Below are 25007 nucleotides of genomic sequence, written 5' to 3'. Positions count from 1 at the left end.
CTGGCTTTGGGAATTCTGTTCGCTGAATTCGGTTGCGCTCAGCATCGTCTCTGAGAAGTGAAAGTAGACTGAGTCAGAAATGGCACGCTTACTGCAGGGCTGGCCATGTGGCCAGTCTGGAGCTTGTGGTCGGTTTGGTCCCGTGTTGTCACTGTAATGAGTTTGGTGTCCATGTCAGCAGGACGGGGTACTCTGTCTTCTCCCATCCCTGTCAGAGGGTAGCAAGTGGATTGGAGGAAGTCTGGAAATAGATTATTTGAGGGGGAAAGCTATGAAATTAATTTATGAAGATTTTTTAAAGTACCATGTCAGCTATACTCAGCAGTAGAATTCTGAAATTTGATAAGACAAAAAAATTGATCTGCAATGTCTCCTGATTGAGGGCCTTCTGCCCTGAGATTGCCTTGTCCGTGGTGTCTGCTAGTCTAGGCTCCTGGCCCATGCAGGAGCCCATGAGTAGGTTTCTGACTCCTCATTCTGTTTCTAGACGTCCTTCACCAGGTCCCTCCTGTGGTGCCATGGTTGTGTCATCACTTTGCTAGCAGTAGGGGATTCCTGCTGAAGTCAGTGCTTTAGATGAAGTCAGCTAGTCTCCCCTGGCCTCCACTGTGCCAGGGTGTGCGGGGAACCAGGGTCACAGGCACGAACACGAAGCAGTGTGGCGCCCACTCTTGGTGCACCAAACAGGGATTTTTTTGTTCTTGTTTTTGTTTTGTTTTTCGAGACAGGGTTTCTCTGTAGCTTTGGAGCTTGTCCTGGAGCTAGCTCTTGTAGACCAGGCTGGCCTCGAACTCACAGAGATCTGCCTGCCTCTGCCTCCTGAGTGCTGGGATTAAAGGTGTGTTTTTTTGAGGCAGGGTTTTTCTGTATAGCCCTGGCTGCTCTGTAGGTAGACCAGGCTAGCCTAGAAGAAAGATCCGCCTGCCTCTGCCTCCCAAGTGCTGTAATTAAAGGCCTGCCCCACCCCACCCAGCTGAGCAAGGAGCCTTAATAATCATGCTCTCTGCAACCTCAAGTGTGTGGCTGCTTTGGGGCAAAGACAGGTCCTGACCAGTTCAGACTTCAGGGAGGATGCAGGAAGCAACAATAAGGAAAGGGACTGGGCAGTTTCTCATGGCTAAAGCCACACCTCAAATAGAACCAGTGAAAATAGTTTATAAAAAATTCCTTTGCAAAGGTATGAGGGGGCTGCTGCAGGTGTGGTTACTGTGCACCGGCCAGATAGGTGAGTAGGTGGCAGGCAGTACACCTAGAGGAGGGGACAGTACACATGACCTCCAGAGTGTCTCTGCCTCAGGGTCCCTTTTCACACTGGGCTGCGGAGGGACCAGCTAACCTCACACCTGGATGATTACCTGACTCATTTGTCCCAGAAAGAAGGGACATTGAGCGGGCTGAGCAAGCCAGAGTCTCCAGGGATCATAGAGAGGCATGGCTTTGTTTGGAAGAGAGTTTTAGGTTTTATAATTGACAAGAAGAGACATGTCTACCAAGATTAAAGGCTGAGCATCTCTTGGGCCACGCCTACCCAGGTCCCACACACCCACAAGCTTCAAAGACTGTAATATGGAGACTTGGAAGCACCTACAAGACACGCTTACTCAGCACTGGCAAAACAGTTTAATACGGCACCAGAAGGTTTGCATAATTGACCTGTTTGGCTTTTCTACCTCAGAAGCGGAGCGCTGACAGGGTAAACGTGGGTGGGAACCACTGTGCTTTGGAAAACAGCCTTGTGTTCTGAGATTAGCAAAGAGCACCTTCCTCATCCTCACTCAAGGTTTAAGGCAAAATATTCTCACATGAAGTCTCACCTCTCCTGTCCCAAGGCGGATCCTGGAACAAAATCAATGACCTGTTTACTAGGTGGCCACATCAACAGATTTGACTTAGAGCCACAAAACCGGAGCGGAGATTAGCTATGCTGACCCTGGGGGAGGGGCATGAGTGTGCAGTGAAGTCCTAGGGATAATGCAGGGGTGGCCATCAGGTTAGCTGTCACACGCTGCTCCATCAGCTGCTTGGATGTGGAGTTTCAAACAGGTCAGCTACCTGTTTCTTCCAGCAGCTGACCCTTCTGTTATGTAAACAGCTAATGTAAAAGAGTCCTGGTCTGTCTCATGCCCACGGGAGTTCTGACCTAGAAATTCCCAGCCTCTAGGAGGGGCCACTCAGGCAAGTGGCCAGTGAGTGTGTGTGGAGCCAACCAAAACCAAAACAGCTTGGTGCGATAGGTGCTGGTGCCTTCATCAGGTGTGTCTGCAGCTGATGTCAACAAGGTCAGTTGGGTTCTGTTGAGGACTGCCTCAGGTAGCTAGAAGTTGTCCTTGCTGCAGCTCTCCTAAAAAAATAAATAAATAAAAAATGTTGACTTTGTGGCCTAACAGAATAGATCCTTCTTGTCCTGGGGCAGAGCCCATGCACCCAAAGTTTAAGGATAAGTACTCAGGTGGTTTCCCCAAGGACTCAGAGGCCTGTGTGCTCAAGTTCCTGCTCCTGCTCCAGACAGGTGAGCCAAGCATCCTGCCTTCAGAAAGGGACTGTTGTCCTGTGGCACCATGGCATCAGAAGAGCAGCATCTCCTAGTGTCACAGAAGACCTTGGAGGGGAGACCTGCGTAGGCTCTGATGAGAGAAGACTTGACAACACTGTTGACAGCTGGCACTCATCTAACCACACACTCAGGCCTCTTGAGGACAGAGCTCCCCATTTGTGTGGTAGCTCTTCCCAAAGGAAGTCCTGGCCAGAGCGCAGCACAGGAACTTGAGCCTATCTGAGGGCATCCTGCCTGTGGATGCCCTCTCTTCTGCAGGCTCGTGGGTAGTAACAACCCCACCAGGGCTGCGCCAGGGCACCCCTTTCCATGTCATGCGTCAGCAGCTATTCTGCTCTCGTGAAAGCAGTGTGCTCCAAGAGACCTGCCCAGAAGCTAGGATAGCCCTGGACAGCGGATAGCTACTGACTTGTGCATGACCTACAAATCCTATTTTGGTCTCCTCTACCATCTTGCTTCTGTTAGCCTCAGTGACAGCCCAGAGTTTCCCCAGAGCAATCGAGAAGCAGAACTTCTCTAAGAACTGAGAGGAAGCCACAGGAGCCACTGGCAAAATAGGGATCCCTTGCAAAGTCTCCCTGGTGGCCAGGTACGTACCCATGCCTTCCTCCAGCCCTGCATCAGCCGATCGTGCTCCCCAGCGACAGCTCGCCATGCAGCAAGCTCCTGGCTCCACTTTTCTTGCTGGAATGCCTCTGCAAGACAAGCAGAGTCAAAGTCACAGCTTTGGAGACCTCTGGAGTGCTATAGGTGCGTACTGTCCGTCAAGACCACACCCTAGGCTGAAGTTCTGATCTGCTCTAGTGATCTGTCCTAATGGAGAATCCCCTCACTGGCCTGAGGGGGTCACAGTAGAGATCTGGGGAGCCAGTGGGTTTTGCATTTCATTACTGGTTGCTTGGTTTTTCAGACAGTTTTGCTTTTTTGACCTAGTTGCCTTGAATTCACCCTGTAGCCCAGGCTGGATCTAAACTTGAAATCCTCCTGCTTCAGCCTTTCTAGTTCTGCGATTCCAAGTGTGTGCCACCTCACAGTCAGTGTCTCCACTTACCCCCTCTTCCCAGTCACAGATGCTCTCCAAGGCTCCAGTGGACCTGGCCTCTACATCCCATTGTCATTTCCTGGGTGGCAGAGGCCCCACATTGCAGGTGAGCCTGTAGACCCCTTCAGTAAGAACAGGTGCCCCTGCTCAGAATCTAGCTTAGTTCTCCCCAAAGTTGGTAGAATCTTGGGAAGCCAGCATGACTGTGGGTTCAGGGCTTTGGGGAGATTTCCCTTGCCTCTCTCTCCATGGTCCCCTAAGTGTGCTTTCTGGATTCTGAAAACAAAGCCAACAGCATGTAAAAAGGCACCAATGTCAGAAGGAATTTCATGGACATGAGCCCATCCAACATGAAGAACAACTACTAATGCCCAGTGGTCCTTCAGAATGCCATGGGAGCCCTAACTTGAAGCTCAAACTGCTTGCCACAATGGGGGAGAGGTAGCTAGTTCTTCCCAGCCATGCTTGGGGCCCTGCAAACGGATTCTGACAGCGTAGTGAGCAGCGCGGCCCCTCCAACTATTAGAATCACTTCACTCTGCTGCAGCTTTGCGGGACCTGGAAACACTGGGTGGCACAGATTAATACTGACCTGTCCTAGCATGATTGTATCCTATCATCCTTGATGCTAAAGTGTATGTGTGTGTGCGCACGCATGTGCATGCGTGTAGTAGCTTGGGTATGGCATTGCCATCCTGCATCTTCGTTAGCTGCTCACCTTGGGCAAATCATTTGCCTTTGTGGGTTTCTGTCTCAGCATCGGTTATTTCTTCATCCTTGTAAATTGGCTTCCCACTGCCTGGTGACAGTAGGTGCTTGCTAGTGCTGCCCTAACTCCTCATGAGAATTTGAAAGTCACAGGCCCCCCTCTGCTGATTCTGGTTCATCCTGATGACCAGGCATCAGGCCATTGCTCAGACGTGGACAGTGAGTTGGAGTTTTCTCTAGACCCCACTGAAGGACAGCAGAGGATCTTTTCTTTCAGAAGCTGCAGGAGACCCGGAAAGTGGGCAGTTGCGAGACAGCTGCTGTCCCAGGACAGCTTCACAGCAGAGCCAAGGGCAATCAGTGCTGGATCGTCGAGATAAGGGAGAGGTAGCATGCTATGGCTTAAAAGACTGCCCAATCAGGGGCCACCCTCCCTCTGCCCTAGCACACAAAAGGTCTCTGGGTTGGGTACATAACAAGCAGATTGAGGGGACATTCAACACTGAAGGAGGAAGCCCTGCCCTTTCCCCATTAAGTCTCTAGATCTCCAACCCAGCTAAGCCTTGCTGTGCCCGATATTTGTTTAGGTCTGGGCTGCTGCAGGGTTTTAATGCTGAGCCCCACTTCGGCTGAAACAGAAGACTCATTCTGTAAGAGCCAGGGGAGGAGGAGATTGTATTGTGCTCAGTGGGAGGAGAGCCTGTTCCTCAGCACTGTGCACAGTATCACCTGCAGGGGGCTTTTGAACTCCACACCCTGCAGTTCTGACCCTGGCTTCCTAGTGAGCCCCAGGCCCTGCAGATGCTACTTGGTCCACATCACATGCTTTGAAAAAGACAACATGGAGAGAAGAAAACTGGGGAGAATGAAGTCTGTCCATATTGTGGAAGGCAGAAGATGGCCGGCCATCTGTGAACCAGCAGAATGCAACAAAGCCAAAGCCTTCATTTCTAAAAGGCCCCTTAGGCTTTAGAAGGTGAAGCTGAGACAACGTATGAGGAAGTAGAAAAGTCAAAAGATGACAGGAAAGAGCAAGGTAGCTCCCTCGAGGAGAGGTCCAGCTCTCACATCTTGGAAAAATTCTGAACAGTAGATGGAAAATAGTAAACATGGTCAAGAAAATGCCCCAGAACTGGGGGGCAAGGGCTCCCTAACTAATGGGCCCTAGAAAAGTGTGAAAAGTTCAAGCCATTTTAAATTGTAACTGTTTGAGAAAACAAGCTTCCAGAGATTAAAGAGGTCTCCGTTGACAGATATACAGTGAGATTGTCTCAAAAAGGGGGGGGGGGGATCAGGTGACGTGCCCAGCACCACCAGACAGTGACCTCAGATGCCAGGATGTGTGTCTGGACTGCCTGAGTACCCAGCTAAACTAGCACACAGGGATCAAGCTTTGAAGGTGTTTACCTCCACATCTGTTGTGAGGTGTGCCACAAGATAATGCATAAAACAGCTCAGTAGAACACATGGAACTCATGAAAATCAGACCCTTGATCCAACATGAAGACACTGGCTTCAAAGTGATGCAATCCCAAACCAGGTGTGGTACAAACCTGTAATTCCAGCACTCAGGAAGCTGAGGCAAGAGGATCACAGGAAAGCTTATTTGGGCTACAGAGTGAGGGATTGTCTCAAAAAGTGGCACCTTGGCTCTTCTGGGAAGCAGATGATGGAAGGTTGTAGGTTCGAAACAAGCCAGTGTGTTTAATGCTCAAATGAGCGCCTGGTGTTGAGTTTATGGTAACTAAGTAGCCTGCAAATGGAAATCAGCAGACCACATGAGAAATGGCACAGGAAGGAGGGGCTCTGTGTGTGTGAGACTAAGACAGAGTGTGTGGAGTGTGTGTGTGTGTGTGTGTGTGTGTGTGAAATAGATCAACCCTAGGCTCCAGAGAGAGAGAGAGAGAGAGAGAGAGAGAGAGAGATCGACCCTAGGCTCCCCTGGTCTTGGGGCTTACTGACTTGGCTAGGATGATAGGCCAGTGAGCCCCAGGGATCTGCCTTCCTGTGCCTCCCCAGCAATGGGGTAACAAGTGCCTACCATCACACCCAGATTTTCTGTTACATTCTTCTGTTGAGAGAGGGGGAGCATACACACATGTTCACCTGTGTGTGGAAGTCAGAGAACAACTTGGAGTCATTTCTCTGTTTGCACTACACGGGTCCAGGGATCAGACTAGGTCATCGGCAAGCACTTGTACCCTTTTAGCCTCACAAACCCCACACTCGGTTTTTTACTTGGGTCCTGATGTTTGCATGCCAGGCACTTCATCAAGAGCCTCATCTCCCCAGCCTCCACTGTCTTAGTAACCTGAACTCAACTTCCCTTATGGGAAAGTGGGAGGCAGGAAGTGTATAGTGTGTGTGTTATGGAAGTGGCTCTGCATGTGTACTGTCTGTGTAACATGTGCATTTGTGTCTGGTATACATGCATGTATGTGCAGGCATACATGTATATGACATGTACGTACACGTGTGTGGGTGTGTCTATAGTGCTTGTGTGTCTCAGTTCACTATAAGGCAGTGAAAAGCTAAATCTTCCTCTTACCCAGCAGAAGGCAAGTAGGTTAGCCCTCAGACTGAAGCTGCACGAGTGTCTTTAGATGGACCACATAGTGACAGAGCCCCTAGAAGTGTTGCTGTCTGAGTGGCCAGAAACTTACCATGTCTCATCACAGTAATTTGAACCTTTGAGGTCTGGTTCCCTGCTGAGGAGAGGACAGAGCAGCTGTATTCGGTGGTTTCTCGGACAGCATCACGAAGCCAGCTGAGCGCATGGGCCCTGCCGTCAGGCAGCATGTGAGTCTGCACAGGTACACATGTCTCCAGGGCGTGTCTGTTCTTCTCCCAGATGAAGTGGACGTCTGCCGGACCTGTGGGCACATAGCCTCTCTCTGCATCTCCACATAGATAGATGACCCTCCTCCATCACTGCCCAAATGAAAGGCCATCTTAGTCCCAAATGGACTGGCAATGACTTGGGGCAGCTTCCAGCTCTGTACCTGTCTGTCCTGGAGGAGCTGAGCCACAAAGTTCCACACCTACCCCTAGGCTTTTGTGGCTTCCTGTGGGCTTCCTATTCTGACCTCGGGTGCCTTTACTCAGGGCACACTTGCATGACCTGCACCTTCCCGCTTCTGATTGCTCTACACCCCTACCTCACCCCAGTGAAGTACCTGGTGACAGTGTCCGGAGGTGTGGTACCTGTTCTGCAGGTATTTGAACCCTAATTCCACATGACCTTGAACTCCTGATAGACCTGGCTCCGCCCTCCAGGTATCAGGATTACACGTGTGGATCGCCTCACCATGGCTGGTCCTTTGGGTTTTTATACTAACTATTGAAAAGATGAGCCAAGGGGCTAGAGAGATGGCTCAGGGGTTAAGAGCACTGGTTGCTCTTCCAGAGGTCTGGAATTTCCAGCAACCACACAGTGGCTCACAACCATCTGTACTGAGATTTAGTGCCCTCTTCTGCCAGAACACTGTATACATAATAAATAAATAAATCTTAAGGGAAAAAAAAAAAAAGAAAGAAAAAGACAGGAAAGACTAGCGAGCGTGGTGACGCCCATCTGCACTCACAGCACGGGAGCCGGCTGTAGGAGGAGGACCGACATGAGTTTACACAGTGAGGTTCAAGCCAACTAGGGCTATATGGTGAGACCATCTCAAACACAAAAATGAAGTCTAAGGTTATGTCTGGTGGCACACATATTTAATCCCAGCATTCAGGAGGCAAAGGCAAAAGAATTTCTGTGAGTTCAAGGGCAGCCTGGTTACATAGTTAGACCCTGTCTCAAAAAGAAAAAAAAAATCAAATCTAACAAAGGTCACCTATTTCCACCATACTTGCCCATTCAAGGGGGCACTGTGGGTAGCTTCAACTCGTCTGACAGACAGCGTCCTGGAAAGTGGGCAAGGCAGGGACATCCAGTAAAGCGGGGAGGGGGGGAGGCTCTGTGAGCCCAAACAGAAGACCCCCAAGCAGGCAGAAGCTTGACTTCCCTCAGACCCCGAATTATATTATAGGGTGACTGGGGGTTGTCATGTCTGGGGAATCATGAACTGGGGCTGAGCTCTGGCCCCAGGGCTAAAACAATTGTGATGGCAACAGGTAACCTCTCTGTTGGTCCTGACTGCATCCTAGAGCACCAAAGCTCTGGCTGTGCTGGAACAGGCTCCACTCCATCCACCATGGAGGAGAAGGCACTCATACATGGTTCACTCACTGGCCCTGCCCTGGACTGGGCTGAAGATGGCCTGGCAGTTCAAACCAGCCTAGTGATGTTGCACTTTGTCTGCTCCTGTCGCTGGGTATGTGCTGGGTCAGGCCAGGCCCCTTCAGCCAGGCCCCGCCACTTTTCTGTCATCTCCTGATGCACACACACACCCCACAGGCAGGTCTGCCTGGACTGGGCTAAGCACCTCACCGGCACGAACAAGGGCACCTTTTGCTGGGGACCCTGATTCTCGACAATGCCTACACTCCCTTCAGCTTCCCTGCTCCAGACTAGCTGTGGTCCCCTGAAGCTAAGGTAAGGTCTCTGCCTCTCTCTCTCCCTCCCTCCCTCTCTTTCCTCTCTCTCTCCTTCCTGTCCCCTCTTCCCTTTGTCTCAATAAATTCTATACCCAAACTCTGTCTCCATGGAGTATTTTGTCACCCACCATGGTTTGGACCTCACCCACCATGGGACCTGCAACAAAGATCCCTCTTGCACCATACAAATGGTGCCATGACTTGGATTTAAACCAAGGTCCCTATATAGTCATTTCACTTTTTAAAAAAATCAACTTCTCTTAGTACCTGCAGGGCATCAGTTCCAGATCCCTGAGGACTTCAAAAGATGTTTGCAGAAGACCTACACATACCTCATCTTGAAGACTTTGAGTTGTCTCTAGATTTACGGTGCCTACTACTATACAAACACCACTTAAATAGCGGTGGACCGGTCTGTTTAGGGAACAGTGGCATGATACAGCCTCTACCTGTCCAGGACAGGTGCAGCTGTGGACCCGGATCCACAGCACCTGCAGATCTCAGGGCCAAGGGCTCCCTTCTATGTAGCCACTCAAAGCCTTTCATGAAACCATGTTGGATTAGTCATTCCTCTGCAGATGAGCATCAACCTAAAATCCAACTTGAACTAATTCTTGTTATAACCAAGGGATGACCATGAGACACTAACTGTGTGTGTGTGTGTGTGTGTGTGTGTGTGTGTGTGTGTTTAAAGCCCAGCCTCCCCACATCCACCAGCTCTGTCCTAACACAGAAGACAGGAGTATTCTCACAACCAAACCCCCAGGCAAAGAATCCAGGTAGCCCGAGTTGGAACTAACCACCAAACCCCAAGAACAGGAACTTCCGACTGCAAGGCTCCTCAAAGACCAAGTTCTTGTGAAATGAGAGCATGCAGGGTGTACTGGCCACAGACCCCATGAGGACAGACTTAAGCACCTATAAACTTAAATCCTGCATAACTGTCAGACATGAAAGATGACGAAGTGGTACTTACTCTCTGTTCATTCTTTTACTATCCAATTCCTTTTGAGTGCAGAAATTAAAGAGAGGAAGAAGGAGCATTAAAAGTGGGTAGTACATCCCCATCAGTGCTGTGCCAACTGGCGCTGGGTAGTGACCACAGGAGGCCCAGAGAGGAAGAAGCTTTGGTAGTCCCTACCACCCAATTCCTTAGCTCTCTTAGAAGGCCCCAAACCCATACCAAAGCTCCCAGTGAAGCTAAAGGGCCAGCTGAAGGGACCCCAGACATGCTGGTGCTCAGCCTGGAGCCTTGCTTGGTAAAAGGATTTGCTTATGCCATTAGTAAAAGACCTAAAGTTAGTATCTTAGATTATCAGGGTGGGCAAAGGTATGTGCCCTGTGGTATGCTGTTTGTGTCTATAGTGGCTGTCATGTGTATGGTATTACTGCTGTTTCTGAGTGTCTATTTTAGTGGCTGTGTAGGGGTGTGCACATAGTGTTGACTTGATGTGGGATTCTTCTCTGTATGTTGTGATTACATTTAATGAATAAAGAAACTGCTTTGGCCTGTAGCAAGGCAGACCTTAGTTAGGCAGGAAAAACTAAACTGAATGCTGGGAGGAAGAAAGTGGAGTCAGAAGAAGCCTTATAGCCCGATGGAGACAGATGCTGGGAACTTTATCTGGTAAGCCACAGCCACGTGGTGATACATAAATTACTAAAAATGGGTTAAATTAAGATATAAGAGTTAGCCAATAAGAAGCTAGAGCTAATGGGCCAAGCAGTGATTTCTGTGTGATTATTTTGGGTCTGAGCCGCCAGATGGCCAGGAAACGAACAAGTGGCCCTCTTTCAACATTGACTGGTGCTTTCCATTGTGGGTGATTTGTGGTGTTGGTGTTTTATGTTGCTATATGCTATGTGGTGTGTCTGTGTGTATGTGGTATTTGTGTGATGTATGTGATGTTTATGGACTGAGTAAATACTATGTACATGTATGTGTAACACGGTATGTAGTTTGGAGTATGTGTATTGTATGTATGGCATAGTGTAAGTAGGAATTTATGGCATATGTGATGTGGTATATGTGGTATAGGATATGTGGTTTGGTACTTGTGGTGTGGTGTGGTTTATGTGTATGTGTGGTGTGGTGTAGTAGATGGGATGTGGTCTATGTAGTGTGGTATATGTGGTGTATATTCTATATACGGTATATATGAGTATATATGATGTAACACAGTATTGGTGATGTGTGTGGAGTGTGGTGTACGTGGGATGTGGGAGTGTGTTGTGGCATGGCATATGTGGTGTGTGTATGGGATGTGTGTGGTGTGGTAGATGGTGTACATGTGCCAACCCCATGGCAGCCGGCAGCAGGACAGAATAAACATGAACCTAGCAGTTACATCAAGACACCTGGGAAGCAATCGCAGTACAACGTGGGGCAATACAGTAGCTCCAGTCCCTCAGGAACCCGGCTGCGTCTGCCACAGGGACCTCGGTGCTGTGCTGGCCCACACAGACTCAGACTTTCTAAAGGCACCGGGAAGGCAGTGCCAGGTCCAGCGAGCTCTAGGCTGTGGGCAGCTTGGCCTCCCCGGCAGCCTACCCTGGTCATCTTACTTACCGCAGCAGGGGTGTCTCAAAGCCTCTCAGACCCTGGGACATACTCATCCAATCCAGATGACACAGAGGCCCTGGGTGGGAGCAAGGGCAGGAGACTAGCCCCGAGTGCAAGTCTAACTATCTGACCCCGATCAACCCTCTGGAGGGGAGAGGCTCCCCAAGATAGCTCAGGGTAACCAGCAGAGCCAGTGTGAGCACCAGGACACAAGCCAAGGACCTGAAGATTCCCTATCCACCCTCTCTTTAAGTCTCGTGTTCTAAAAACGGCTTGCCAGGTCTTTAATCAGCCAGCCCCAAGCCATTTAGAGCAACCATCAGGCAAGCAGCTGCTTTAGGAAGGAGAAAAACCCAGGTCACGGCTCCCGACCTGCCCTGCCCTGGGCTATAGGATGAGGCTGTGGTTGCGCTGGGAGAGGCAACGGTAGTCTCACCTGGCACAGCTGCCTTTGCTTCCTCAGCAGACACCAGAGACAGAACTCAAACACACACTGCTTCTTGTAGAAAAGTTGCAGCAAGTTCAGTCTGAAGCCCCATGAGCCTCTGCTTCAGACAGATCTGTCTGCAGACCCAGGCCCAAGCCTGCCACCTGTGCAGGGACAGCAGAGGCCCCTGCGCGTTCACACCGCCAAAGCCCACTTGGCCATAACCAGCCAAGCACAGCACCAAAGCTTACAATGCCTTCCCGTGAGCTGCCTGGCCTCGGTAGAGGACAGGGCAGGAAAGAAAGGCCCCAGAGGTGGCCAGTTTGTGGAAAGGACAAGAGAAAGAGGGCAAGGGAGGGAATTTGTTCCTGTATCTGCTCAAGACACACACACACGCACACGCACACACACATTGTATGCATGTGTATGAGTGCACGTGTGTGTATGTGCATCTGGAGGCCTGAGTTATCAGGAATCATCCTCACTTCTCCACCTGAATCACAGACGAGGTCTCTCAATCAAACCCAGAGCACAGCTACCTGGCTAGTCTTGCCAGGCAGGATGCTCTGGGGATCCCGTCTCCACTTTCCGAGGTTGGAATCACAGGTGGGTTCTGGGGATGAGAACCCTGGTCCTTATGATTTCACTGCGAGTACTTTAACCACTGAGCCATCTCCCCAGCACGTGCTCAGTCCATTCTGAGGGGTTGGAAAAGGAGCAAGCTCCTTCCCAATTCGGTTCTCAGGTACACTCTTCCAGAAGTACTCAGGTACCAGTTCTTCTGGTCCCCACAGTCCCCAGCTATGGTTCCTAGTCCCTGGTGTTCCCTAAGTCTGGCTATGAGAAGGCTGATGGAAGTGTATGAAGAACACATCTCCAGCCTCTCACGGTAGCTCTGAAATGGTGAGGGCAGCGGTGTTGCTGGCAGGAGTAGATGGAGGTCGTGTAGGCCCAGCCTCAGCGGTACTGTGCAATGATCCTTCTATATACTGTAAAGATATGCTGCTCTCAGAGCTGGAGACATGGCTTGGAGGTTAAAGCCACAGGCTGCTCTTCCAGAGGTCCTGAGTTCAATTCCCAGCAACCACATGGTGGCTCACAACCATCTATGATGAGAACTGGCCTCTTCAGGCCTGCAGACACACATGCATATATTCTGTATTATATATACAGAACACTGTATATATAATAAATAAACCTTTAAAAAAAAGATATGCTGTTCTCATTGTTAATAAAAAGCTGATTGGCCGATGGATTTTGGGGGCAGAGAGAATGTTGGGAAGAAGAGGGGCAGAGTCTCGGGGGTCGAAAAGAGAGGCCATGAGAAGCAGAGCACACAGGATGGGAAGTATGGAGATGCGGTAAACGAGCCCCAGGCAGCACACAGATTAAAAGAATGGGCTAATTTAAGCAGTAAGAGCTAGCTAAAATCAGTTAAGTCTCTGTGTGGTTACTTGGGCAGCGGCTGGCAGGTTGGCAGGACGAAGCTGACTGGCAGTCTAATGAAAAACTCCGCCAACACAGAGGCCTGGCCATGTGAGTTAACACAGTTCCACTGTCTGCTGCTCAGGTTGGTGACTTCCTTCAGTTGCACTGTCCTACTGCCACAAACTGGTGGCTTCCGACAGCTGCACTGAGAAAAGGTACCAAGTCATGTGGCTAAGCACAAATAAGAATTATGGGTTAATTTAAGTTGTAAGAGATAGTTAATAATAAGCCTGAGCTAATAGGTCAAACAGTTTATAATTAATATAGGCCTCTGTGTGTTTTTTTGGGACTGAACGGCTACTGGACGGGGCAGGACAGAAACTTCCATCTACAAATATCAATAGGGCTGAAAGCACAGATGCTGAACCAAGCCAAGGTAAGGCTAAGTGGTGAGCAGTAAGGGACAGCCATGGACACTTGGGCCCTCAACTCACCTGTGGCTTGGCAGAAGAGGTAGAAGGTTCCCAGCGCCTGCACCTGCTGTGCCTGGTCACTCAGGAAGGGTGGCAGCAAGGTAACCCGCTTACGGCTGCTGGGCCCTGAGTCCAAGGCTGGCCAAGGACTTCTGGGAGAAGACGAGTCAGGGCCCAGACAGGACAGAGAGGAGGAGCCAGGAGGAGGAAAGGACTTAGGAGATGAGGCTGTGAGGACAGAAAAGAAGGCACTGAGGAATGAGGAAGAAGTCATCAGAACAAGTCCCATGCCAGAGACGGTAAAGCAGGAAACAGACACTTAGGGTTGAGAAAAGAAAAGCAGCGAGGGCCGACCCCCACCCAGAGCCATCACCCGGGGGACAGGAGGCCCACACAGCCTCCACTAAGGAGAGGCTGGCCCAGTCAACGATAAAGCTTCTGGTTTATTTGGGTACTTTTCAAATGTATACAGTTCAAAGTAGAAAAATAAAAACAAAGTAAATCTTATAAACACAAATGTTTACACTGAATGATGAGACCATGGCATGCTGAAGATGAGCGTCTACCCGGCACAGGCAATCCAGAGTTCACCACTCTCTACATGGAATGAGTGTTCCACACACACTGAGTGAGAAACAAATGCTAGGCTCGTACCGCCCAGTCACATCCTGAAAGACACTGGCAGAAGTCACGCTGCAGCAGCGGCCGCCACACGGGATGCTGTGGTCACTGTCCCAGGGCTGGGGGCCCAACTACCCGATCCATTTCTGTCTTGTCTTGCGTGGACAGTCAAGGCGGAAGTCCAAGGGCAGTGATGTGAGATGTAATGGAGGAGAGACAGGAAGTGATCAAGAACTAAGGTTGTCCTCATGAAGGCTCCATCCATCAGGAAGCAGATCTCAAACAGCAGCAGGGCCATTGGGGTACTAACCCTCCTCCCCATACAGGACCGGCTCAATCGCCACCCAGAGCCACTGGGCCACCTGCCCTTACTCAATACCCACCTTGCAGATGAACGGCAGGAAAAAAAAAAAAGCACAGAAAGACAATCTTGGAAAATGGTACTTCCTTCAAAATGTGTAAGATTAAAAGACAAAAACAAAACAAAACAAAAACCCACCAAAATGAAGGGTGAGTGGGTCCGAGAGACAGTTTCAGGCCTACATTCCTAACAGCAGGAAAGAATGCATTTAGCAAAAATAAGTCTATCCCTGAGAATCTTAAGCGACATAAGCCATATTTTATCTCCATATATAACAAAAATCTAGAAAATGCTCATCTTCTCATGAATATTAAAACATCTCCTTCAGTAATTAAAAAAAATGACCTAAGACATCAACAAAATCAGAACAAAAAATCCTAAAAAATAATTAAGTGAAAGAAAGAGTCCGTGCCAATCTGGACAGCAGGTAATACGTTACCAATCTGATAAACTAAAAGGTCATTTCCAATCTGGAATTAAATTATCTTTTAGTGGCTGCTATGAGTAGGGGAAGAGGAAGGTTTACTCTTCTCGGCCCACAGAGGCGGCCATCGCTCCCCAGCACACAAAGGGCTCAGGTTCATCTTAAATAAGCGCTCCGACAACTGCAGGACTTGAGACTGGAATAGATATTTGTTTCCCAAAAGGACAAAGAGGGACAAGTCACAGACTCAACCCAAGAGAACAGAGACAAAGGACTGAGGCTGGCGCACAATGACAAGACTCAGCTACTGTATGGGCTCAACACGACACTCTCCACGAAGACTGCGGGGCACGGCCTGGGGCGCCCCGGTGTCAGTCCCCATCAGCATCCGAATCTGCAAACTTCAGTTCACATTTGACATCGAACGGTTTGTCCCTGGCGGAGAGGTCATCGATCCGCTGGGAGTCCTCACGGTCTGTGGGCACTTTGCTGGTGATGGTGTCCTGCTCGGTTTCATAGCCAGTGTCCAGGGCTGGCTTGGGCTGGTCGCCATTCTGCTGTGAGAAGCTCGCAGGCTCCACCAGTGTCTCCTTCACACTCTGCTCCAGGTCAGAGAAATCTGACTTGGGCTTCTTCTTCCCAAGCAGCACGGCTGAGCGGAATTTTAAGCACTGTCCGGGCAGGTAGCCCTTGTAACAGTTGTAGAAAAAGAGGCAGAGGAAGAGGACAAAGATGAAGAGTAGGAGGGACATGAGCAGGCGGTTGTCACCGGACTTAAGATACACCGTCTTCTCCGAGTGAAGCTGGGGGACCGTGTTGATGACCATTTTCGGTTCACAGGATGTACCGGTGGAGGAGGACTTGGGAGGTAGGGTAGCAGCCCTGGGGGAGGTTGCCCACAGAGCCGGGGTAGAGGGAGAGGACCCCTGGGTAGATGCCACTGGCACTTTGGAAGTGATCCTACTACCTTCTGTCTGAATGGCCTGAGAGGCAGGCGACGTGGGGGTCTGAGAAACCACCTTTACTTCCAGGATGTGCTTGGCAAGCAGCCGAGAGACTGTGTTATTCTTCACCCTTTCCTCCGATAGGCACTGATACACGCCACTGTCTCCCTCTGACAGGTTGAAGATGAGCAGGTGTTTCCTGCCCACAAAGCCATACTTGGGACTCACAGCCTGCAACTCGCCATTCTGGAACTTCCACACGACCCGAGCCAGGTTGGACTTTTGGAAGCATTTGAGTTCGGCTATGCCACCGTGCTTGAAAAAATGCTGATGGGAACTTTCTTTACTCTTATCTGGAACATCAAAATAAATGTGCTCAGCATCAACAACTCCATCTGACGACTCAATTGCTCTCAAAAACAGGTTAATACCCACAGGACGACAGAGAGTTTCACCCTCTGGAGCCAGATGGAATCTTCAGGACCAAGATAAAGATATTCGAGACCCGGCAGCAGCCCCCAGAAATGAAGAATTCGGTGACAGCTCTGAGAAGTCCCTATTCTCACTCTGTCCCTGCAGAAAGCTCAGCAGGCTGGAGGGCTGTGCACTGGTCAGCTCCTCCATCTGCAGTAGTACCCAGGGTCAGCTGCCAAATGATCTGCTAATGGCTGAGGTAGGCCAGCCAGCAACCAGGGACCCTCTTCTTACATGTCTATGACATGGCTGGTGAGGGAAGGGGGCACAGGGCTTGGGCCCATCTGACCTCATGTACTGGGAAGGCAGATTAGAGGAAGCCCTGCGAGATACTATGTCTACCTCTGGTCACGGCTATTCCCCAATGGCCAGCTATCAGTAGTGGGACCCCCAAGAGGACAGGAACTAATTATAAGTGTGTCTTTTGTTGGAAATACCAAAGACGGGAAAAAGTTTGGGGTAGGGGATATTTGCAAATATAAAATGACACCGCTATCTTTGGAAGGGGACCAAAATCTAAATATGAAATTTCATTTGTAATATAGTGACACCTTATACACGTAGCCTGGAGGGAATTTTGTACAATTTTCTGTGTGCAAGTGTGTGTTCATATATAGAGGCCAGAAGTCTATCAGGTAACAGTTATCTTTTTTTTTTTTCCTTTTTTTGAGCCAGGATCCATCATTTGTCTGGTACTTGCTAAGCCAGCTAGGCTGTCTAGGGCCAGCAAGTTCCAGGGATCCACCTGTCCTGCCCTCCTCAGGTTTGGGCTCACAGGCACAAACCACCATGGCCAGCTGTTTTACATGAGTTCTGGGATTGAAGTCAGGTTCTGCAAACAGTTATCTCTCCAGCCTTAAATTACTTTAAATGACATTTTACACATGAAACTACCATTCTAGTGCAAGATTTTCTCCTTGAAGTATGACCCTGCACCAAATGTTCCCGAATCACTGGTTTTCAATTTGGGCTGTTTGGCCATACCCAAGGGCTCCTTCCTTCTCATTCTTAACAATCTCAGGTTTTGCTTATGGAGCCCAGCTAAGCAGAGGAGCTTGGTGTGGGGCAGGACATGCCTTCCAGTGACCCGATACACCCTGTGTGGCTTGGAGCACTCTTGCTGGAATCACAGGGACAGAGAAAGACCACAGGTCCACCACAAGGAGAGGTCACAGGTCTGCTGCATGCCGCCTGACCTCTCTTCAGAGAAGAGAATGGAAAACAAATGCACACGAGCGGTGAGGAATGGAAAGACCAGGAACTTTGACATCCTGAGCAGCAAGGCAAAGGAGGGCCACTCACCCAGGCACGAGGACGTGTCACCACTCATCTCCTGAATCCAGGCCCTGGAAGACAATAGGCACCCATTACTCTCCAGCCTGTCTACGGGGCACATACACATAGTCCCGTCTGTACTCATACCTGTTGGAGCCCACGGCCTGGTGCAAGGTAACACAGGCCCTGGCGGCTGGGCTCCAGGCACAGTAGGGGTCCCGCGCCAGCACACAATCCTCACAGCTACCATGCTTTCCGCAGAAGGCCAGGGGAGCCTGGACCACTCCCGAGTTGGAGCCAGCATAGACAAAACTCTTCCCCTGTGTGTGGGAGACAAACAGCAGGTGTAAGGAGGACTAGGTACTGGTGGGGTTGCCAGCTTCTCTACCAACCCCGGGGAAGGCACGGTGCACTCAAACACTGCAGGAGGGAAGGGCTCTCTGGCTCAGAACAGGTCACAAGGCCTCACCACCATGACTTAAAGGACAGTTTCCTGATTAGTTTCATTGTCAACTTGACACACCTGGGCAGAGGGAACTGGAGTTGAGAAATTGCCTATATCAGATTGGCCTGTGGACACGTCTATGGGCCATTTTCATATCTGCTAATTAATGCAGGTGGGTTCAGCCTGCTGTGGGTGGTACCACCCTTGGGCAGGTAGTCCTGGGCTTTATTCGACAGTAGCGAAGCAGAAGCCACAGGGCCAGTCAGTAAGCAGCTTCCTCCGCGTGTTTGCTTCAGTTCCTGTCCCGGCTTCCCTTACTGATGGACCTAGAAAGGGTAAGCTGAAACAAACCTTGTCCTCCCCAGGCTGTTTCTGGTCAGGGTTGATTATTACAGCAACGGAAAAGCAAACTGAGAGAGAAATCTTGTATAAAAACACATAGGCCGGTGCAGTGTCCCGGGAGGACTCAAACAGCACCTGAGGATCCGTAGGGCCTGGGATCTGACATCACCCTTCCACATCTGGGCTGGCTCGGGCTAAGGGCACTGGATTTCTGCACCAGCCTCTCTTCCAAGAAAAGACAATTCTATCCCTATTTCCCCTGACTGAAACACTCCCTCCTAGAGGTCAGAGGGAGGTTCACAAGATTCAAAAACTAAAGGAAACTTCAGAAGCTGGAAAGTTGTAAGATTCACAAGTCCCTCTTCCCCCAAGGTTGCTTAGTAAGCACTAAGCAACCGCTGGTCTGGCGAGAGGAAAGACCTGTCGAGCTGCCTGCTAGCTGTGTAGAGAGCTCTACGGATGCAGCTTCTGGAATGCTACTTGTGCTAAAGTAGGTTGTTTGTTGACGCAGCTACTTCTTCTGAGTCACCCACACTCTTGTAAATAATCCCTCGTTCATACCCTGTAGGTAACTCCCCCAAACTCACTGGGTCACTGAGCTAGATTGGTCCAACCGTGGTGCCCTCCCTGGGGTAAAGAGACTTCTGTGTCTTGAGAAGCTCACAACAGCCCTCTTCAGCTTCCTCCCACTCCCAATCTGATACCCGTACTGCTCTCCTGGACTTACGGTAGAGGACACTGCACTACAGCTAGAAGCCAAAAGGCACAGCCTTCAAAGGCCAGTCCTGTCTCACAGGTGTGAAAGTGCACACCTGTGATAAGGACGAGTCCTTCTCACTCATCTCTGAATCCAGAACACCAGTGTGACCACACCCATTGACGTCGTGCAAAGAACAAACAGAAAGCAGGCCAATTTCACCCAGCAAGAGACACTGTCATGTGCTCTCTGCTTGCCTGTATTTGTGAGGGAAGAGTCACCAAAACCAGTCATGGTGCTGCAGTGTAGCCACACAGAGCTCAGTCCCTGCCAGGCACTGACGTCCAGGACAGCGACAGGTCACGGCACTGGCTGCAGGCCAGGTCCAGCTACCCACCTGTGCTGGCAGAAGTGCAGCAGACAGGTAAGTGACTGATGGCCCCTTGCTATTCCCTAAACGGAACTAAATCACAAACATGGGGGCCCATGGATATGCAGTCCATAGGGAAAGGCAACGCCAGGCCAGAGTTCAAAACCAGCCAGGCATCAAAGACGAGGGTACGGGCAAGAAGCTAGCACTGGCACCTGAAGCCAAAAGGGTGACCCAGGACCTGTCTCTCAGTGGATCACATCAGAGTCCTGGCAAGGACAGGGAGCACCTTGGCAGGGAGGCATGGAGCAAGGCAGGTGGCATCTGTCAGCAGGGAGGTGCTGGCCCTGCTCCTGGTTTTCTCTGGGTCTTGTGCTTCTCAAACCCAGTCCTCCACACCTACGAGGCTCATGTCCTCTTAACAGTCACATTCATGGAAAGCTTACAAACACAGAGATCACCTTATGAGGACCATACAGTGAGGCCCAGAAACACATGGCAACACGCAGCACACCAGAGATCTGGGAGAGCCCACATTCTGTACCTTACTGCCCTATCCTAGCTGTAATATGTGGTGGCCACCTCTTCCCAAGGCCAGTGGACAAGGGACAGCAAGTTCCCAGGCCATTTCTATACAGTCCACCAACTAAAGGACTTTATACCTTCTTTTATTTTTGCAGTGGGGTCTCACTTGGCTCAGGCCAGCCTTGACTCCTGATCCTCCTGCCTCCACCTGCCAAGGCCTGGGACTACAGGTGTGAAGCACTATGTCCCATTCAGGGGCTCTAAATAAATAAATAATTTATATGTAACTTATTTATGTATTATTTATATATATATATATATTATTTGCTTATATGTCTCTTCACAGCTCCCCCTCTCTCCACAGCCCTGGCTGTCTTGAAAAACACCATGCATATCAGACTGGCCTTGAACTCATAGAAATCCACCTGTCTCTCTGCCTCCAGAGTGCTGGGATTAAAGGCATGCACTACCATAACTGGTAGAGGTTTACATTTTTAATTGCTTGAGAATACATTTTAAAAATGAGTATTTTATGATCTATGAAAACTTTAGGCAACACATAGTGTGGCTTCCACAGGCTGATTTGACCATCGTTGTGTTTCGATGGCTCATAGGAGTCAGAGTACCAAGCTGGGCACCTGGGACTGAGACTCTGGCTGCCAAGCCTACCAAGCCTGTCAGTGGATGTGCTGGGAGCTCCACAGGGTGAGCTGTTACAAATCAGCACATGTACCATGTCCCACAGCACAGTCCACATTCTCTCAGGCTCAAGGTACAAGGACGTGTTTCCCCAGGTTAGAGATGACCCAAAAGTGCCAGCTACCGGCTCTAGTGGCTTAGTATATTCAACCTCCTCGGCTCTGCCATGACTCCTTCCCAAGCTATAGATCCTATGGAAGAATGCTGTCAAGAGTCCAAAGGCCGGCTCATCTAGGCCAGAGGCTGCCAAACCTTGAGACGCCATCCCAGCCAGTCCTCACCGTGAAGACAAGCAGCCGGTCCGCCCCAGCTCACATTACCTTCTTTGACGACAGCAGCAGAGTCTGGACCGGCTCATAGTCCTGGAAGAGCTGGGTCTCCTCGACAACATGCACCTCTTTCCCAAGGATGACAGCTTTATGTAGAGCTCCCCGGTCTGCAAGGTCGAAACCCAGGTCAGCAAGGAGGGAAACGCTTGTTTTAAGGGTCACCTTACTGCAACCTAGAATCACCTGGAAAGAGCCTCAGCAGAGGAACTGACTAGATCAGGCTGGCCTGTAGCATTGTCTGTGGAGGGCTGTCTCGATTGTTGACTAACATGGGGAGACCTCACCCACTGTGACTGCACTGCCCCCATAACGGGTAGTCCTGGACTATGTAAGTGAGGGAAGCTAGCTAGGTAAGCATAGGGCAACCCAGCAAGCTGGCCGCATGGGTGCATTCATTTCTGTGGTCTTGACTGTAAGTGCAATGTGACTCGCTGCTGAAGTCCCCGGCTGACTGCCCGAAATGATGGACTACAACTAAACACACCCCCTTAAAAGTTGCTTTCGGCCAGAGCGATAGGAGAGGAGACGCCAACCTTGATGGCGACCACTCACACTTCCGCAGGCTCAAGTCATTCCCTCAACAAGGCCTTTGCTTTAGAAGTGAAGAGCAGCACTTGGCAAAATAAATAATCAGGAGCTCAAGTTACAAGAACTCCAGTTTTCCCACAAAGCATCACCCTTGCCCCAGGGTGGATGCCACAGACCTTCACCTGTAAGGTCACATCCTGACACCTGAGTCACATTCGCTGTAAGGTGGCTGCTGTCGCACTCCACCTGGCGAGACTGGGCCCAGACAGGCAGGCGAAAGCAAAATGCTCAAGTCATCTGGGCAGTGGGCCCTGGGGCGCTGCCAGCTGCTAAGCTCCAACTCTTCACCGCCATCCCCGAAGACGCGTCTGGAGTTGTGCCGCCTCCTAATCAGGGCAGAATGGAGCCTGGCTCCTCCTAGACGGGGGCAGGGTCTCCCACTACCAATGAGGAAATACCAGGCTAATCCCTGGTTCCATGACAACGGGAACTACTTTGTCCCACAGGCCAGGACTTGCATATGGAACAAGTGCCCCAGGTGCCTGCTGATAGTCACAGAAACTCAGAATCCCAGGTGCAGGGATGTCTCAGAAATCCCTTCATGCTGTCCCAAACCTTTCGGGCGCCTGGAGATACCAGATCTGCCCATAAATGACCTCGTGAATTTCCCAGTCTTACCAAGGAACCCACCTGTGCTGATAAACATGACATCGTAGAAGGTCCCATCCAAGGCCTGGGTCCTGTCTACCACTATCTGGGTGTAGTTTACATCTGTTTTTATTAGCTTGGGTCTGTTGTCTATCGGGGTCACCGAGTCGTCCATCAGAGGGTGGTCTTTTACAAACTGCAGTGTTTTGTCTGGGAGATTCAGAGAGCTGGTGTAGTTGGCTGCCCGAGCCTCACTGTCGATGCACTGTGGGGAAAAAGCAGCGTGATAACACGCCCTCTTAGCTCCAACTGAGCACAGAAGAGAGGCCGCATCAGCAGCCCTGGAGGGCCACAGTCACACTTCTCCAAAGAGGAACAGGGCTGAGGTGACCTCCGGGGACAGGAGCAGTGGTTTTAAGGCACAGCCACATGACATAACTGTCTTAGAGCAACAGAGGAATAAGGTGTCAATGAAAACACTCAGCAAACCTTTCCAATTCAGAACACTCGCGAGAAGAGAGCATGCTAAATATTGTTTAACACGTACACACGTACATGCACACGGGGAGAGGTGGGGGGGGGGGAAGGGGAAACCAAATTCTAAGTAGCACAAAAGGAAAAGGGGCTGGAATTTTTTTTCTTTGTCCCAGCTCCTTAGCCATGTTTCAGTGAACACTGCACCCCACCAGATTAACCCGGGGGGGGGGGGGGGGAGCCACCCACAGAGAAGCTGGCCCTGGGGAGAGCGTCAAGAGCCAGATAGGGCACTATCTAAAAGCCACCCCCACACACCCATTCACCACATGGCGACAATGTGCAGGCAATCCTAGAATTTCCTTTGCTTTAAATTTACTATATTTAGGAGGCCAGAACGTGATGCCTGTTGTCTAACGAACAGGCTGCCTCAGGATATAGCCTAGGCTCTGCTGACAAGCGAGGTTTCTTTGTAGAAATCGGGAAATCGAGTGAGCCTGCCATTGTGCAATGTCAGTTTCTCAAAAGAACCCAGGCCAGTGGTACTCTCTCATTTGGGCAGCATGCGGTGAGCCCTGTTCACGTGCAAGAGATCAGAAAAGAACAAGCCTCACTCTTCAACCCCAGGCCCAGCAGCACTCGGCCCAGTGCAGAGACTCCTGTTGCCATGCAACCGGCTGCAAGGAAGCTCGGGAATCTGCAGTCACACGCTTGGGGCCGGAGACCCAAAGGGAAGATAAGCCCTCCCTGGAGCCAGGAACCCTGCTTACCGCTCCAGGCCGGGGAGTGGGCACCGGGCCATTGTAGCGCACCCATTTGGTGTGAGATTGCTCCACCGTGGCACTCTGCATGTATTTTCCACGGGAGAAGACTGCCTCCACCGTGGCCAGGGAATAGGCACAAACCGCTGACAGACCCACATTGTTCCTGTGATGGGGAAACCGTGAGTGTCAGGAGGGTAGCAGGTCATCACGGGGAGGGGGGCAGCCCCCAACTGCCGAGGGAACTAACTTACAACTGTGGGGTGAAGACGGCATAGATCACAGGCTCCTTGAGGCCTGGGGCCCGCAGCACAAAGACATCTTGCAGTACGTTGAAGACCAGGCCACTGTCTGGCCTGGAGCAGATCAGCCTGGCCTTTAGGAAGGAGGTCCACTTCTTCTGCAAAGTCCGAAGGCCGCCCTGGTCTCCCTGGAATGCCAGAGACAGTGCGTGGTAGGGGCAGCACAGATGGCCAGCCACACAAACAGCCAGTTCATATGCCCCACCCACCAGGCTAGCCCAAGTCTGCTGCAGCCGTAAGCGCAGTGGTACTGCCACGTGGGCTGGGATCACAGAACACAAAACAGACACATTCAGTGACAACCAAAACAACCACATCTGTCACCCCAAGTGTCACACAAGTGCTACTGGACTTGGCTCCCGCAGCTTTCTGAGCTGTGACCCACAAAGGAGCATGTAAGAGCTGGGCAAGTGATGGGTGGCCTCCTTCCCATCACAGACCCCGACCCAGGCAGACCATGGGGGCATGTGAGCGCACCACTGAGAGACCCTTTCACGTCCCCTCCGCCTGCCTGATTCTAGACAAAGTTCTAGATGTTTTTCATTTTGAGTGAGCCAATGACCGAGAGGCAGTTTATGAACTGCAGACGACTCAGGGCTGGAGAGAACCACTTGCTCCCTTCCTGGCCTTGTCTCCTGTAATTTCAATTACCCGTGATTAGTCACACACATGGAAAGGGTTAGTGCTTTCTTCTCCCCCTTCAATTTTTTTTCCTTTCATGTATGTGCACGTGTGGTGCGCCTCCATATGGATTCACGTGTGGGTGCATTTGGAGGCCTGAGGTTGGTAATAGAAATCTTCCACCTTATTCTTTGAGACAAGGCCTCTCAATCAAACTCAGAGCTTGCTGATGAGGGGAGTCCCTCTATCAGACCTGTTCCAGGCTGGCATTACAGGGGTCCACCTGCAATCCATTTACATGGATTCTGGAGATCAGAACTCTGGTCCTTTTGCCTTTGTGGCAAGAATTTTAACCACTACCCCACCTTCCCAATCCTCCTTAGAGTCTTAAGAGAGAAAGCATCCATACGGCTCTGCCACTTTAATCACCGGT

General features: G+C 50.6%; 1 protein-coding gene across 8 annotated transcripts in view; it reads right to left on the bottom strand.

The window, feature by feature from the left end:
* Positions 1-1064: 1064 nt before the first annotated feature.
* The window catches only part of LOC121445623 (semaphorin-4D), a 100875-nt gene continuing 76932 nt past the window's right edge, over positions 1065-25007 (bottom strand). For 4 of the 8 annotated variants that reach the window (XM_041647764.1, XM_041647765.1, XM_041647766.1 and 1 more), the window contains 7 exons: positions 23906-24081; positions 23661-23817; positions 22459-22681; positions 21232-21347; positions 17981-18153; positions 17861-17904; positions 14158-16437 (listed from right to left, as the gene is read on the bottom strand). In XM_041647764.1, coding sequence (XP_041503698.1) covers positions 15512-16437; positions 17861-17904; positions 17981-18153; positions 21232-21347; positions 22459-22681; positions 23661-23817; positions 23906-24081 — 1815 coding nt within the window. In that variant the 3' untranslated portion in view covers positions 14158-15511. Of the gene's footprint in view, positions 2342-3151; positions 3250-6967; positions 7178-9819; positions 9849-13755; positions 13963-14157; positions 16438-17860; positions 17905-17980; positions 18154-21231; positions 21348-22458; positions 22682-23660; positions 23818-23905; positions 24082-25007 lie in introns of those variants that run through there. The other 4 variants (XM_041647768.1, XM_041647770.1, XM_041647769.1 and 1 more) reach the window with 4 other exon arrangements.

Source organism: Microtus oregoni, unplaced genomic scaffold (assembly GCF_018167655.1).
Source record: "Microtus oregoni isolate MIOR12 unplaced genomic scaffold, Mior012 000231F_ref0000181, whole genome shotgun sequence".
Classification (NCBI taxonomy): Eukaryota; Metazoa; Chordata; class Mammalia; order Rodentia; family Cricetidae; genus Microtus; species Microtus oregoni.
Note: the sequence above shows the minus strand (reverse complement) of the source record. Positions and strands in the feature narration are given on the sequence as shown.